This window comes from Zingiber officinale, chromosome 8A, assembly GCF_018446385.1.
Source record: "Zingiber officinale cultivar Zhangliang chromosome 8A, Zo_v1.1, whole genome shotgun sequence".
In the NCBI taxonomy this organism is placed as follows: Eukaryota; Viridiplantae; Streptophyta; class Magnoliopsida; order Zingiberales; family Zingiberaceae; genus Zingiber; species Zingiber officinale.
The window spans coordinates 35,280,944-35,295,746 of record NC_056000.1 but is presented as its reverse complement, the minus strand read 5'-3'; the positions used below and the strand labels follow the sequence as shown (position 1 = coordinate 35,295,746).

Genomic DNA, 14,803 nt, shown 5'->3' with positions numbered 1-14,803 from the left:
TCTCGTTTGCAAGTTTTTTCAGTTTGAACGGGATAGTCAAATCATGCTCGGTAACCATGGTTAGTTCGACTAGTCTCTTGATCATGCATCATAAGATTCTCTTTATAGCACAATAATACACCTCCTATCCGTATAATTACAAATTAACACTTCTAAAATAATTTATTATCCTTGCGTTAATTAATTATATATTTTTTAGTATCATTTTCTATTATTCTTAGTTTAAATAATATTTAGACATCAGAATATAATATACATGGTATCTTGCCGTGTTTGTAAAATCACGATCCGGGATAGTAGGATCCTACCATCCGGAAGTATAAATCAATTCTGGATCATGCTGAATTGATTTTTGTAGTAGGATTGTAGAAGGATTAGTAGGATTGGAACATGATCGGTAGGATTGGAGTAGAATCGGTGAAAGTTTTGAGGGGTCATGACTTTTGACTCGGATTGAACCATGAGACCTATAATATATTAAATTGAAGTTCATTTAGAGGTCTATAGTTAATTTCAAGGTTTACCCTTAACTATCCAGCTCCAAACTCAAACAATATCATTTAAAGTATTTTCGGACATCCAGAAGATTGTCTTCTTTTTATTAGTTTTTTTTCATCTTTTGCATAGTTAGGGTTAGAGTTTTGAGATTATTTAAATATATAGTTAATTATTTTTGAGTTAGTTTGTTATCAATAATATTTTATCATTTTTTTTCTAAAATGATAAATTTTTGGATGCATATTGTTTAGTATTCTGCAGAATAAAAAAGTCTTTAGAAGATTATTTCTAGTGTTTATATTCGAATCAAAGGATTCAATAGTTTATACTATATATGCTAGGTGTTTTGTTGACATTTAAATTGAATCATCTTATAAATTAAGGAAATATTTTTGAGGTTGAATGTGATTATTATTATTATTATTATATTAATAAAAATTTTATATTATATTATTTTATGAGAATGATAGTTAAATTATTAGTTAATTTAAATTTTTACATGCAATGTAATATGAGGTGTTAAGTGTAAATAATTTTATATATATATATATATATATATATATATATATATATATATTTTTGATACTGTACACACCTTCTTATACGCTCCCGTGCGCGTCTTCTTATTTTTTTTTATTTTTATTTTTTTAAATCTAACATTTTCTCATCGATAAAACCTCTCCTCGCTCAGTCGCTTGCCTCGGCGTTCCTCGCCCGCGACGCCGTGCTCCTCGCCTACGACGAACCAACTCCTATGCCTGCCAGCAATCACAGCGTGTGCGTCGACTCCTCCAATGGCCCTGGCTATCTTTGCAACTGTTCGACGGGATACCGAGGCAACCCTTACGTCTCCGACGGATGCCAAGGTCCGTCTGTCTATATCAATACCAATCGATTTAATTATATATATTCTGCTTAATTCAATTCAATTGCTGCACTGCATGGGATGGTTAATTTGTAATCTGCACTTCGATTTTAGACATCGATGAATGTAATCTGCAATCGAATCCATGCTCAAACGATGGCACTTGGAGGAGTCGACGCACACGCTGTGATTGCTGATGCAGGCATAGGAGCCGAGGTCGCGACTTGCGGCCTCGCACGTCTCGCCGCCGATGGCCCAGTCGAGGACCACCGGCACCTTGCCTGCGCCGGCAGCACTGTCATTCAGTAATCGGTTCGTCGTGGGCGAGGAGCACGGCGTCGCGGGCGAGGAACGCCGAGGCAAGCGACTGAGCGAGGAAGGCAGAGGAACACCGAGAGGTTTTATCGATGAGAAAATGTTAGATTTAAAAAATAAATAAATAAATAAGAAGACGCGCACGGGAGCGTATAAGAAGGCGCGTACAGTATCAAAACTCTATATATATATATATATAGTAATTTATTTATATGTAAATTAGTTTTTTTAGATATTTTTCTAATTATTAATCATGCATGATAAAATTTTAATGATTTTTATAGGATCATATAATTTTATAATCCGATTTTGACCAATCTAATCCTGATCCCAAATCGATTCTACACAGGATCACGATTCTATAAGCTATGATATTTTGTATAAGATTGTATTCTTATATTCAACGAAGATATCCTGGGTTGCAAAATGTTGATTTTTTAAAAATATTTTTTTGTGCTCTTGGTTATATTAATAAAATTTTACTTTAGAATTTAGAGATTGAATTATAGTATTAAGTATAAAAAAAATTTAAATTGAAAAAAAATTTAAGTGCTCAAGTGGTGCGGAGGATATTATTTCTCTACCTATATTTTAATAATATGTATTCTATAAATATTTAGATATTATATAATGTTTTTAATAAATATAAAATTTCTGGATTAAATACAAATTTATTAATAAATGCAAATTTATTCTTTGTTATCGTATAATATTTTTAATAAATCCAAATTTATTAATCAAATTGAAATATAAGATTTAGTTAGTATTATTAAAAATTAACATCTCTAAGATAATTTATATTTTTGTTCAAATATCATGGAATATAAAAATATAATATAATTAGTATCTTATATACCTTTAAAGGTATTATACAATCAATATTCATATATATACATACTGCACGATACCTCCTATGCAATCGTGAGCAAAATAAGATGTGAGCTATATGACACAACTAATTTTTTTTAATCTCTCATTTACATTCAATAATTTTTTTCTCTTTCTTCTTAAATTAAAATAAATAATTTTTCTTTCTTTCTTCTTAAATTAAAATAAAATTCTCATTTCTCTTTTTTATAATTACATACAATAATTACTGTAGTATTGATTTAAAGATAGTGCAGCTACTACAACATTGTAGCAGCTATTATGTAGTAACTGTTAAAACGTATAACAGTTATTGTGTAGCTATTGCGTTGTAACAACTATTGCATTATTATAGTAGCTACTATATCAATATAGCAGTTACTGCATCGTTATAACATCTATTGCATCGTTGTAAAAGTTACTGTACAGTTGTAATAACTACTGTATCATTGTAGCAGCTACTACACCATTGCAGCAGCTATTATGTAGTTGTAATAGCTACTGTATCATTGTAACAACTACTACATCGTTATAGTAGCTATTGCACAGTTATAACAACTATTACATAGTAGTTGTAAAAACGTTGTCCACAGTAATTGTTGCATGTAATAATATGAGAGAAGATAAAATTTTATTTTAATTTAAGAGGAAAGAGAGAAAAGTTATTACATAGATTAAAAAATTAAATTTTGATTGTGCTAGATCGTCTACATGTCGCTCAAGGTCGCACATCAATTCGCAGCTTATACATAATTTCACAGCTTTTAGATATATCAAAAGAAGGCTACATATCTTATGGTGCTCATTCTATGAGCACCAAATATATATTTTGTTTAGAAGTTAGGATTTATAATTTCAGATTTAGAGTTTATAAATTGGGTTATAATATCAAAGCTAAAGAAATTTAAAAAAACACTTGCAAAAAATTAGGTGCTCACAAGGTAAAAACAATTTTTTTTATTTTATTTTAAAGTTCCCGGTTATTTCAATGAGATTTGTTTTTATGATTTAAGGGTTGAATTATAGTATTAAATATAAAAAAAATTCGATGCTCATCGGATATAGGGGTTGGGTTACTATATAGAGTTTTGATATACGGTACCTTTTATGTCGCACGTGAGCACCTTAAATTTTTTTTGTTTAATTTTTGTATGCTTAATATTATAATTCAAATTCTAAAAATCAAGAAATTTAAAAAAAATCAAAAAAATAAATAAAATAAAAAAATTGACGTGCTCATGAGATGTGAGATGGAAGGAGTGTATAATACCCTTACGTGAATTGTTGTTTTTTTTTTAATTTTTAATTTTTTTTAAACTCTCGATTATATGAATAAAATTTTATCTTTAGAGTTTGGAAATTGAATTATAATATTAAATATAAAAAAAATTTCAAATCGATTTTTTTGTTTGATTTACATGGGGGTATGTGCATAAGGTCTTCAAATTAACAAAATCATATATATAAAAAATTAACGTGCTCATGAGGTGTGAAATGTAAGGAGTATATATATAAAATAAATTTATGCCCTAACGTGAATTGTTGTTGTTTGTTTAATTTTTTATTTTTTTTAAGCTTTCAGTTATATCAATAAGATTTTATTTTTAGGGTGTGTTTGGTTGGGAGTTAATCTTGGTAATCTTGGTTATCTATCAATGTTATTAATGAAAACTCTGTTTGGCTTACGTAATTGATGATTCCCAAATAATATTTCATGCTCGACACGTCAGCAAAAGGGCATGTAATCCGGAATCGGAAAACCTCGGAAAATCGAAGTTTTCTTGATTCCCGTGTTAACGAATTTTTTTTACCCAAAATACTCTGAGAAAAATGTGATAAAAAAGAAAAATGTAAAGAAAAAAATTAAAAATATAAAAAATTAAAAAAAAACTTTTAAAAAATTGTAAAAAAATAGGAAAAATGTAAAAAAAATAAAAAAAATAAAAAAAACGTAAAATAAATAAATAATAGAAAAAACATTTAAAAAACAAAAAACATTAAAAAAATAGGGAAAATAAAAAAAACTTAAAAAAATATAAAATATAAAATATAAAAAAACGTAAAAAATTTTTAAAATTAAAAAAATCTAAAAAAAATGAAAAGAAAAAAAAATAAATAAAAAACACATAAAAATAAAGAAAACGTGAAAAAAATAAAAAAAAACATAGAGTTTAAAAATAATAGTAATAGTAATAATAATAATAATAATATATAATTGATTTTGTAGTTAAGGGTAATATAATAAAATATTAAATTAGATTATTTATTAACACCTTCAAACAAATACATTTTTATTACATTACCTAAATTGAACCAAACAATAATTGATTATATTTTATTCCCCATAATTTTAGTTATGTGATTATTTGATAATCATATAACTAAGGTGATACATGATAATTTGAACAAACACATCCTTAGAATTTAAAAATTGAATTATAATATTAAGTATAAAAAAATTCAAATCAATGTTTTTTGGTTTGGTTTACATGGGGGGACGGGGTACGCTGGCATAAGGTCTTTAGAGTAATAAAACCATATATATATATATATATATATATATATATATATATATATATATATATATATATATATATATATATATATATATATATATATATATATATATATATATAACCATAAATATTTTTTTTTTTTTTTTTTTTTGCTTAATACTATAATCCAATCACTAAATTTTAAGATCGTGTTTAGTTCAAGTAATTATACATAACCTTTAACTTTAGTTATGTGATTATTAGGATAATCACATAACTAAGATTATAGAGAATAAAATATAATATAATATAGTTTGATTTAACCATAGATAATACTATAACCAAATTTAATATTTACTATATTACTTGTGCTCCAAGCTTAGACATGGTTGCACTTAAATCAATTTAATATTTAATTATTTTTTAAAAAATTAAATTAAATTAAATTAATAGTATTAATGATAATAATAAATTGATAATATATATAATAAATAACTATAATTGATTTCAATATATGGATGAAATGGTTACAGCAGAGGGAAGTTATCACGAAAGAGTCCCTGCAATGTCATAAATATGGAGATGCGATAGTGGTCTCCTCCCGGATCTTGGATTGAACAAGGTTGTAAGGGCATAGAGGCGGTCGATGGTGACGAATTTGGTACTTAGGGCTATAAATGAACCAAGTATTCATGAGTAAATTTGGTGTTCGACTTAGTAAGAGATTGTTTATATTCGTTCAATATATACAAGATTAATTAAACAAACAAATTTTAACAACTCGTTAAACTAACCAAACAAGCTTGAACACATATGTGTTCAGCTCGTTAACGTTCGTGAATAATGTTCGTGAACAACATTCATGAACAATATTCATGAACAATGTTCATGAGTAATATTCATGAAAATATTCACGAGACGTATTCATTAATAAACTCTTTTCAATATGTTAAATAAAAAATAAAATAAAATAAGATAAACCAAGGTTCTAAAATTCGCTAGGCGCTAGTCGGGCGGCGGACCAGCGCCTAGCGCCTAGGCCGCCTAGGCGAGGACTAGGCGGCGCTAGGCGGATTCCTCGGTATTCCTTGTTTCATGTGGACTGTGGATAATGTCATATACAAATCTAAATGTTGTCTTAAACAATTTCATAGCAATGGAGATCTAACTATGTATGCTGAAATAAATACATACTTTCCAATACCAAAAAATGAAAAACTATAAAAGAAAATTAATAGTTTTGTGCAAAGGAAATATACTAGACTTAGTAAATATGAGTTAAAAAAAAACAGTTAAACAATAGAACATGCAGTAGGTTATCATAATCATATAGCAAACAGTAGAACATTGGAAAATAGTAGCAATAGTTCAATTCAAGATTACAATGCATTGTGAATCAGTAACCAGTAACCACTAAGCAAAATATAATTGTTAAATAACGTAAATCATGTCTTAACAAAATGAGTTTAAAATTACACAACTAATAATATCTCATAAACTCGTATTTATTCTGCTTCCTTTTCTCCATAATTTTCAATAACTTGTTCTTCATCGGACACAAACTCAATATCATTATTGTGATCCTCGTCTTCTTCTTCAGATTCAAAATCATCTTCATGAAGTTCTCTCACTCTAGAGCTTCTTCGGGGTTGTAGATTTTCATCCGCTCCACTTGCTTCATCAACCATTTGCCAAGTGAGCCCAGAACCTAGTTCAACTTCATCATCTTCCCCACCGTCCACAATCCAACCTTGTGCATTTGAAGCATCTTTTGCAAGAAGGACATCAACATTTCTTTCTTTTTCTCTTTTTTGTTTGTTCAACAATCTAGCATTAAATTGGACAAATACTAGATTGTTCAACCTGTTGGCATCCAACGTATTTCTTTTCTTTGTATGAATCTATAAAAAAAAACAGAGAAAGTAAATATTATAGTTAGTACCTGAATATAGAGTAGACATTAAAAATTATAACTAATTTAATTAAAGAGTAGATTGAAAGTTTAAAACTTACTCCTTCAAATGTACTCCAATTTCTTTCACACCCAGATGAACTTGTAGTTAATGAAAGTATCCTCAATGCCGCCCTTAGCAAGTTAGGTGTGTGAGCACCGTATGTACTCCACCATGCACATGGATCAAATGTATCATCATTTTTTTCACATGCTTTTGCTGCCAATGTTTTTCCAAACAACCCAGTCTTATTTCTATATTTTGGAAATTCCTTATTAATAATTGTATCTTGTAGATCTAACTCATTGGCATGCAAAGTTTCCATGCATTCAAAAATCCCCATTGCGACCTCCTCATAAAGAGCAATAGAACTATCTTTGTAGTAAAAATAAAGATCCAACAAAAAAGCAGTGATATGCAATGATGTATCAAGTCTATCCTTCATTTTTGACTCAATAATGACTATGATAGGCTGATAATTTGATTCCACGTTATTCAGAGCCACCTTGATATCTTCTTTATCTTGAAGAAGCTCCCTATATAGAAACCCCATCGATGGCTTTCTATCTCCATCTACCAATCGAAGAACTCTTACCAAAGGAGCAAATATTTTCAAACAAAGTGTCACACCATTCTAAAAACTCATGCTCATCACTGTAGAGTAAGCCAATTTTCCTTTGTTTGTTTTTGACCATTTACATTTCTCCCACATATCACTTGTAAACATGGCTCTTAAACTAGCTTTTTTTTCAATCAAACTTTGCAATGTGAAGAAATTTGATGTAAACCTGGCAACTCCTGGTCGGACTATGTCTCTCTTCTTCATGAAACTTCTCATCAATGATAAAGTCTTATGGTGAGCATAGATGAAAATGGTAAAAGCCTTGGATTGCTCAATCACCTTTTTATATCGTGGAAGTTTGCCAATACTTTCAAGCATGAGATTAATAGTGTGAGTTGCACATGAACTCCAAAAGATCCCGGGTCATTTTTCTCTCATCAATTTAGCTGCAGCTATATTGTTGGTGGCATTGTCTGTTACAATCTGAATAATATTCTGAGCTCCTACTTGTTCAACACACTTGTCAACATACTCAAAAATAAGTTCAGCTGTATGCGCCTCCTCTGAAGACTCCTTAGACTCTAAAAATGTAGTACCCTCCTTGCAATTAACACATAAATTTAAGATGCTTCTTCTTTTTCTATCACTCCATGCATCTGTCATAATTGAGCACCCATTCTTTGCCCATTCTTCTTCATGTTTCTTCAGCAATTGTTTTGTTCTTTCAACTTCGGCTTTTAATAGTGGCTCCCTAAGTTGATATTGAGTTGGAGGCTTGAATCCTGGTCCAAATTGACTCACTGCCTCCATTAGTTGCTTGAAGCTATCATTATCAACAGCATTGAATGAGATTCCATTTTCATAAACCCATCTCCCAACATATTGTTGAACTTGTTGAGTTCTCTCTTTGAAAAGAGCCTCATTTATATTTTTTTGGCGAAGTACTTTACTTTCACTGGAGCCTGCATTTTCTGGAGCAATTGCCGATGCATATCTATCCATGGGGTCAAGTGGAAGAGGTTTTTTAACTCCATCCATCCCTTCAATTTCAAGACCTTCTTCTTCATCTACGGAAATAGCCACCTCTGCTCTACAACTTTGTTCTTCCATTATTTTGTTCTTCTTTCTGTTCCTCCCTTCTAAAATAGCCTGTTTGCACTTATTTTTGTCTTCTTGAGATGCTTTTCGACAACCAGATACATTTCCAGGTATATTTCCAATGTGCTCCTTTATCCTATACACTCCCCCTGACATTGCTTTTCCACATAACTTACATTTAATTTTGTCGAGGTTCTTAGGATCAATCAATATCCCAAACTCCCATCCGATGTCATTTGACTTTCTTCTAAGAATCCCGGATTCGGGTTGAGTGGCAGATGCTGTCGAAGATGAATTACTTGCCATTGATAACAGATATAATTTGAAAAAATTATATATATTAATAACTAACAAGACATAACATGATAATAAAATTTAAATATTTAATTATACTATACAGATACATACAGGCATACAATACAAAATATTTTAATAACATTAAGTCATTAACCAGTCTGAGAATATTTTTTTATATATCTTAATTTAATTAATAAAATTTATTAGATATGTGTTTAAATAAATTAAATTTTAAATATTTTTTTTATATTTTTAAATCTGTTTTATACTGTTATATATAATTATAAATTAATAATATTTATTATTTATTGGAATTTTTAAAATTTTAATTTAATTTTCATATTTTTAAAACTGATTTATATAAATTAATAATATTTATTAGAATTTTAATATAATTTTAATATTTATAAATTCGATTAATATAAATTAATAATATATAAAATTTATAAATATGATTTATATAAATTAATAATATGTATTATATTTTTTAAAAATTTAAATATTTTTTATTTTTTAAATCTGAATATCTGATAAATGATAATATTTATTATAATTTTTAAATCTGTTAATATATAAATTAATATTTAATATTATTTATTAAAAAAGTTAAATATATTATTTATATATTTAAATCTGATTAGTGATTATATAAATAATAAATTATAAAATTAATAATGGAATTTTATATATTTAAATTTGTTTTATATAAATTAATAAAATTTATTAAAAAAATAAATTTTAAATATATTTAAATTTTAAAGGAATTGTTTGAATTTATTAAATTAAAAAAAAACAAAAAACGCCGTGAGACTCGCGACTCGCGCGACAGCGCGGACGCCACCGGTGCCTCGCGGGTGGCCTCAAGCGCCGCCGGAAGCTCCGCCGGACGTGTTCGGCGCGTCCGGCGAAGTCCGTCGTTGCTTCCAGCGACGCCGGAAGCGTCGCGGAAAGCTTCCAGCGCCGCTGGAAGCATCATGCGATGCTGTCGGACGCGTCCGGCGGCTGCGGACGCGTCCGGCGTCGCCGGAGACGTGCCGCGACGATGACTCAACACTGTTCTTTTGTTGATGTATCAAGTCTAAACGTAAAAACTTAAAAACGTAAAAACTTACCGGAGCGACGAAGCCTTCGATGCAACGATGCAGCTATGCAGCAACGATGAGAAGACGAAGCGGCGCTGAGAGACGACGAAGGCGTAAACAGGAAATTTCGAACAAAATACCAAAATAGTGAAACCTAAATAACGTGTCGCGGAGGCCCAACGAGGCCCACCGAGGGCCGCCGAGAGCCGCCTAGGCGGCTGTGCCGCTGAGGTCACCCGCCTGGGGGTTTTCCGGCGCGGCTTGCTGCCGCACAGCGACTAGGCGGCGCCTAGGCGGCCGCCTAGCCTGCGTTTTAGAACACTGAGATAAACAAATAAGTTTAAATTATTAAACTTAATAATTAATCAAATAACTAAAAGTTTTAAATAATCAAACAAGCAATTGAAAGCTGGATGACATCTAAACTAACCAAGTTCAAGCCAAACTCAAACTAAGCTCAAGCCAAGCTTAAATTAAGAGTTTGATAACATTTAAACAAACCAAGCTCAAGTCAAGTTTCAAACAAGCTCAAGCTCATAAAAAATAAACCAAATCAAGCTTGAACAATTATTTCAAAAGTTTGGCTCATTTTAAGCTCGGCTCAGCTCGGTTATCTTATCAAATAAACTTAAACACCCCAAACTCAACTCAGCTCAGCTCGTTTACAATCCTACTGGTACTGAGACGTTGGGGAAAGTCAGCATGGAGGAAGTGGCGGGTGAATGGGATTATGGAAGCAGAACGTCTAATGTAGGAAGAAGCGTACGATTTGAAGCAGAAACGATAAGAATCTAGAGGGGAGTCGAAAGAGTCGACGGCGGTGTTGAAAAATTGACAGAGCTTGGAGAGGGCACGAGGCCGGAGACAGCGAGAGTGAGGGGGAGATATTAATTAATTTGTGGAGGATAATTTAAAAAAAAAAAATTGATAACATGGGAATTGTGAAAAATCTTAGTCTTTTAAGATTTTGTGATAATTTGTATTATGAAATTGCTTAAGAGGCGGAAATCACTCAATTATCTAAATCCAATAAAAATTTTATTGATAAATACCTACCAAGATTATCAGAAATGACTCCCAACCCACCGCACCCGAAAATAAAATCTCATTGTCCGGGAACTTAAAAAAAGTGAAGCAACGTTTCTACGCATGCTGCAGTACGCAGCATGTACCTACTCTATATATATATATATATATATATATATATATATATATATATCAGGACAATTTACTATTTATTTATTTAACCAAACACCCGTAACACACACTACCTTTAAGTGCCACGCAGAAGCTACGTAAAATTACAGACATGCGTTCATGTCAGAGTTGGTTGCAGTTCGCCGGAACGAAGGAGAGCACGTCGGCTTCCAGATCGAAGAGGATGTGCATGTTCTGCTGCTGGTAGTTGCCGAAGATCGAGGAGTCCTGCGTTCCGACGATTACCGAGCAGAGCAACCCCAGGTCGTCGACGTACGCCATGTACTTGTCCCTCGGAAACCTCATGTCGGCGCCCTCGAAGTGGAACACCAGCTCCGGCATCGGCGGAAGCCAGCTCGCTCCATGAAACGAGAAGCAGAGATCGACGCCCGTATCCCGTATCACTTCCGGCAACTCCGCCGCCGGCTTCCGCACTTGCTTGATTATCTCCTCCCTGAGTATGTCGTACCCGGCCTGGTTCAGTGACGTGAGGAAGGTGCCGGAGTCGATGAAGGTCCCGCCGGAGCCATCGGGTTTCAGCTGGAAGACGGACGCCGGAATCGGAAGCCGATTGCCTCCGAGCGAGATCCCGAGCAAGGAGAGATAGTAGAAGGTGGAAAAGTAGGTAAGCGGGCTGGAGATCAACGGCGTGCTTCCAATTAAGGCTCCTCTGTTTCCTCCCAGGCTCGCCGTGGAACCCAAGAAGAGATGGCTGGCGGCGGAGCTGTCTAAAGGGGTGAGACAGTACCAGAACTTGCGAGGGTTCAGCTGCGACGGCAACGAGAGCGGGCCTCGGCCCATGCCGACGATGCCGGTGGAGTTCGATAACGAGCCGTTGTTCTGAAACCCGCATCCGAACGTGACGCCGGCGATCGACGATCCGTCGCCAAAAATGAATGTCTCCGTCCCGAGGAAGCCTATGCTCTCGCTGCCGTCCCCGTAGGAGGCTAAGTAGAGGCACCGGTCTCCTCCGCAGTCGTTGTCAATTGAGGTTCGGTTGCTGCAGAAAGGGCTGGAACAGGGCACCGGCGAGAAGGTGTAGGACTTGGAGGGGTCGTAGTAGGGGCTCGGCTGCGAGAGGCAATCGAGGCAGGGGACACACTGCGTCCAAATGAGGTCGCTTCCGGTGTCGAGGATGGCCGTGGCAGGAAGCACCGGCGAACCGATGCCGAAGTCTATGACGTACTCGGTATCACCTGCGTAGTCGACGACTGCCACGACGGTGCTCGGCGAGCTCCACTTTCCCTCGAAGGCCTGCCTCCGAGAGTGGCTCCGGCGGGCGGCGCGACGGAATCGCTCCGCCGAGGTGAGTTGAGCGGCCGAGTCGACATGGGTGAGGCTGAGGCGAGACCCTTCGACGTGAGGGTCGAGGAAGAGAAGCACGACAAAGGCGACGAAGAAGAAGAGCACGTTAGCCATGGCCGCTTCGATCGATGCCAGCAAGGAGATCGACGTCTTTCTGCTATATAGAGTGGTGGATCGATCCATAGCCATAGGAAGAAAATTAAGATCAACCGCCCGGCGATGGAGTTGATAACTCGGGAGAACTTAACTGGTGACAGAAGATTCGTGCAGCTGTTGACCTCGTAAGAGTGTCGATTACTTGTAGTAAACGCAGTTTGAATGATCGTAAGCATGAAAGTCCATCTGGGGATTTATTAGAGTTGGGAGTAGGCGAAAGACTTGGTCTAATGCATGTATTGGGATCATGTTGTTGAATGAGTAAAGGTTAGTGGGTTTATACATAGGTAATTTACTAAATCATGAAGTCAAATTTCTTTAATATTTAAATTGCATATTAAAATTGCTCCAATAGATTATAAAATTAGTACACTGAGTTTAATTTGAAGTACCACGCAGGGTCTAACATCATCATTGAATTTTAGTTGAAACTCACTAATAACTCAGTGTCTAGGATTTTAAAATCTTGAGATGATTTAAATTATGGGTGTTTTAGAAACTCTTTGATAGTGTTAGAGAGTGAGTATGACATGTCTAGACCCTCTAATGAGCTCGTGATAAATTATCTCAAAATTATATCAATTTAATAAATTTACATCTCTTTATTTAGGTTGTGAAACTCATGTTTGAAGATAATCATACTCACTAACCAATATCATCAAAGAGTTCTTAGGACTCGCTTGACTTAGACTATGCCAATATTTTAAAATTCTAAATACTATAGGTTCATAAGTGAGTTTTAACCAAAAACTAAACTAGGATCATTACACTTCTAGTTCTAAGAGTCTCCTTAATATTACCATGCCCATAGACTCAGATTTCACAGTCTAAATAATTGTGAGCTACAAGTTTTTTGAAATTTTCACAGTCTTGAGATAATTTTATAGAGCTCATTAAAAGGCGTAGGCTTGTCATACTTATCACTCAATACTACTAAAGACCTCTTAGGACTCTACTGATTTAGACCATGTCACGATTTTGAAATTTCGAACAATGTATATAAATCCATCAATGAATTTTGATTAAAATTCGTTGATGAACTTAAGCACCTTAGAAATACTTCAAATTAAGTTCATTACACTTCTTAAAGAGACCTAGGTTTGCCATCCTACCTTCATGATTTAATATCTCAATTTTAATATCTCAATTTATATATAAGGGCATAGTTACACTGGCGAGTCAGCTCAAACTGATCAATTTGGCCAACTTGACTAGAGATTGATTGCACCAACATATAACCCACACAACTCCTTATATTTACCTAACTTGCATAGATTATCATTAGGAACAGAATTAATTAAAATTTGTATTACTTTATCGTTTATCTTAGATCTTTGAATTTACTCCTCAGTCCATTTCTTTTTCTTGAGGAGTTTTCTTTTGTTATCTATTAAAGCTTCAAATCCCTCCATTAGGATAAATCAAAATCCCTATATCTATTTGGAAGAAAATCTTCATCCTACCTTCCACTTAGTAAATCCTCCTAAAGTGAAAAGCGGTGGAAATTGGATGTCATATCCAAAGTCATCTTTGACCTCCATTATGAAATTATAATTTCCTCTAGTGCGAACTCCTTTGGCCAATTCGATAAAAAGTAATTTTGTTCTGATACCATATGTTGGGACCGATAACATCGCTCGAAGGGAAGTGAATATCAATTCATGATTTCGTTGATTGTTCATGTGCTTGTCTACAAAGGATTATTATGCAACAAAAAGAAACACAAGAAGCAAAACACAAGTAACATGATATTTTATGTGGTTAGGAATCCCTGATTCATACTCCATGACCTAGCGTCATAGCAATATCACCACTATTTTTCTCCTTACCAGATACCTTTCGAAGGTAGATAAAACTTTTACACACCAATTCTTATACAAGCAACCCAAACAAAAATACAATTAAAATATGAACAATGCAAATGAAACACTTTAAAATAATAAATCTTTGTTTTGATTATTGTTGGTTGCTTTGAATTGCCACTTGAAGGACTGTAATACAATAACACTTTTTCTTCAAAGCCTTCAAGAACCAGTACCGAAATCATCCATAAAACCTTCCTTTATAGCCTTCAAATCGGGGCTAATTTTCGTCTAACAATCTACTGATAGTGT

General features: G+C 33.5%; 1 protein-coding gene across 1 annotated transcript; it reads right to left on the bottom strand.

Moving 5' to 3' along the window:
* Positions 1-11,172: 11,172 nt before the first annotated feature.
* Positions 11,173-12,649, bottom strand: LOC122011691 (aspartic proteinase nepenthesin-1-like). The gene has a single exon (XM_042568059.1). It carries the CDS (start codon positions 12,645-12,647, stop codon positions 11,352-11,354), a length of 1,296 nt encoding a protein of 431 aa, XP_042423993.1. The 5' UTR covers positions 12,648-12,649; the 3' UTR covers positions 11,173-11,351.
* Positions 12,650-14,803: the final 2,154 nt, after the last annotated feature.

Coding starts and splice junctions, on each gene's coding strand:
- LOC122011691 (XM_042568059.1), bottom strand. CDS start 12,647: ATGGCTAACGTGCTCTTCTTCTTCGTCGCCTTTGTCGTGCTTCTCTTC.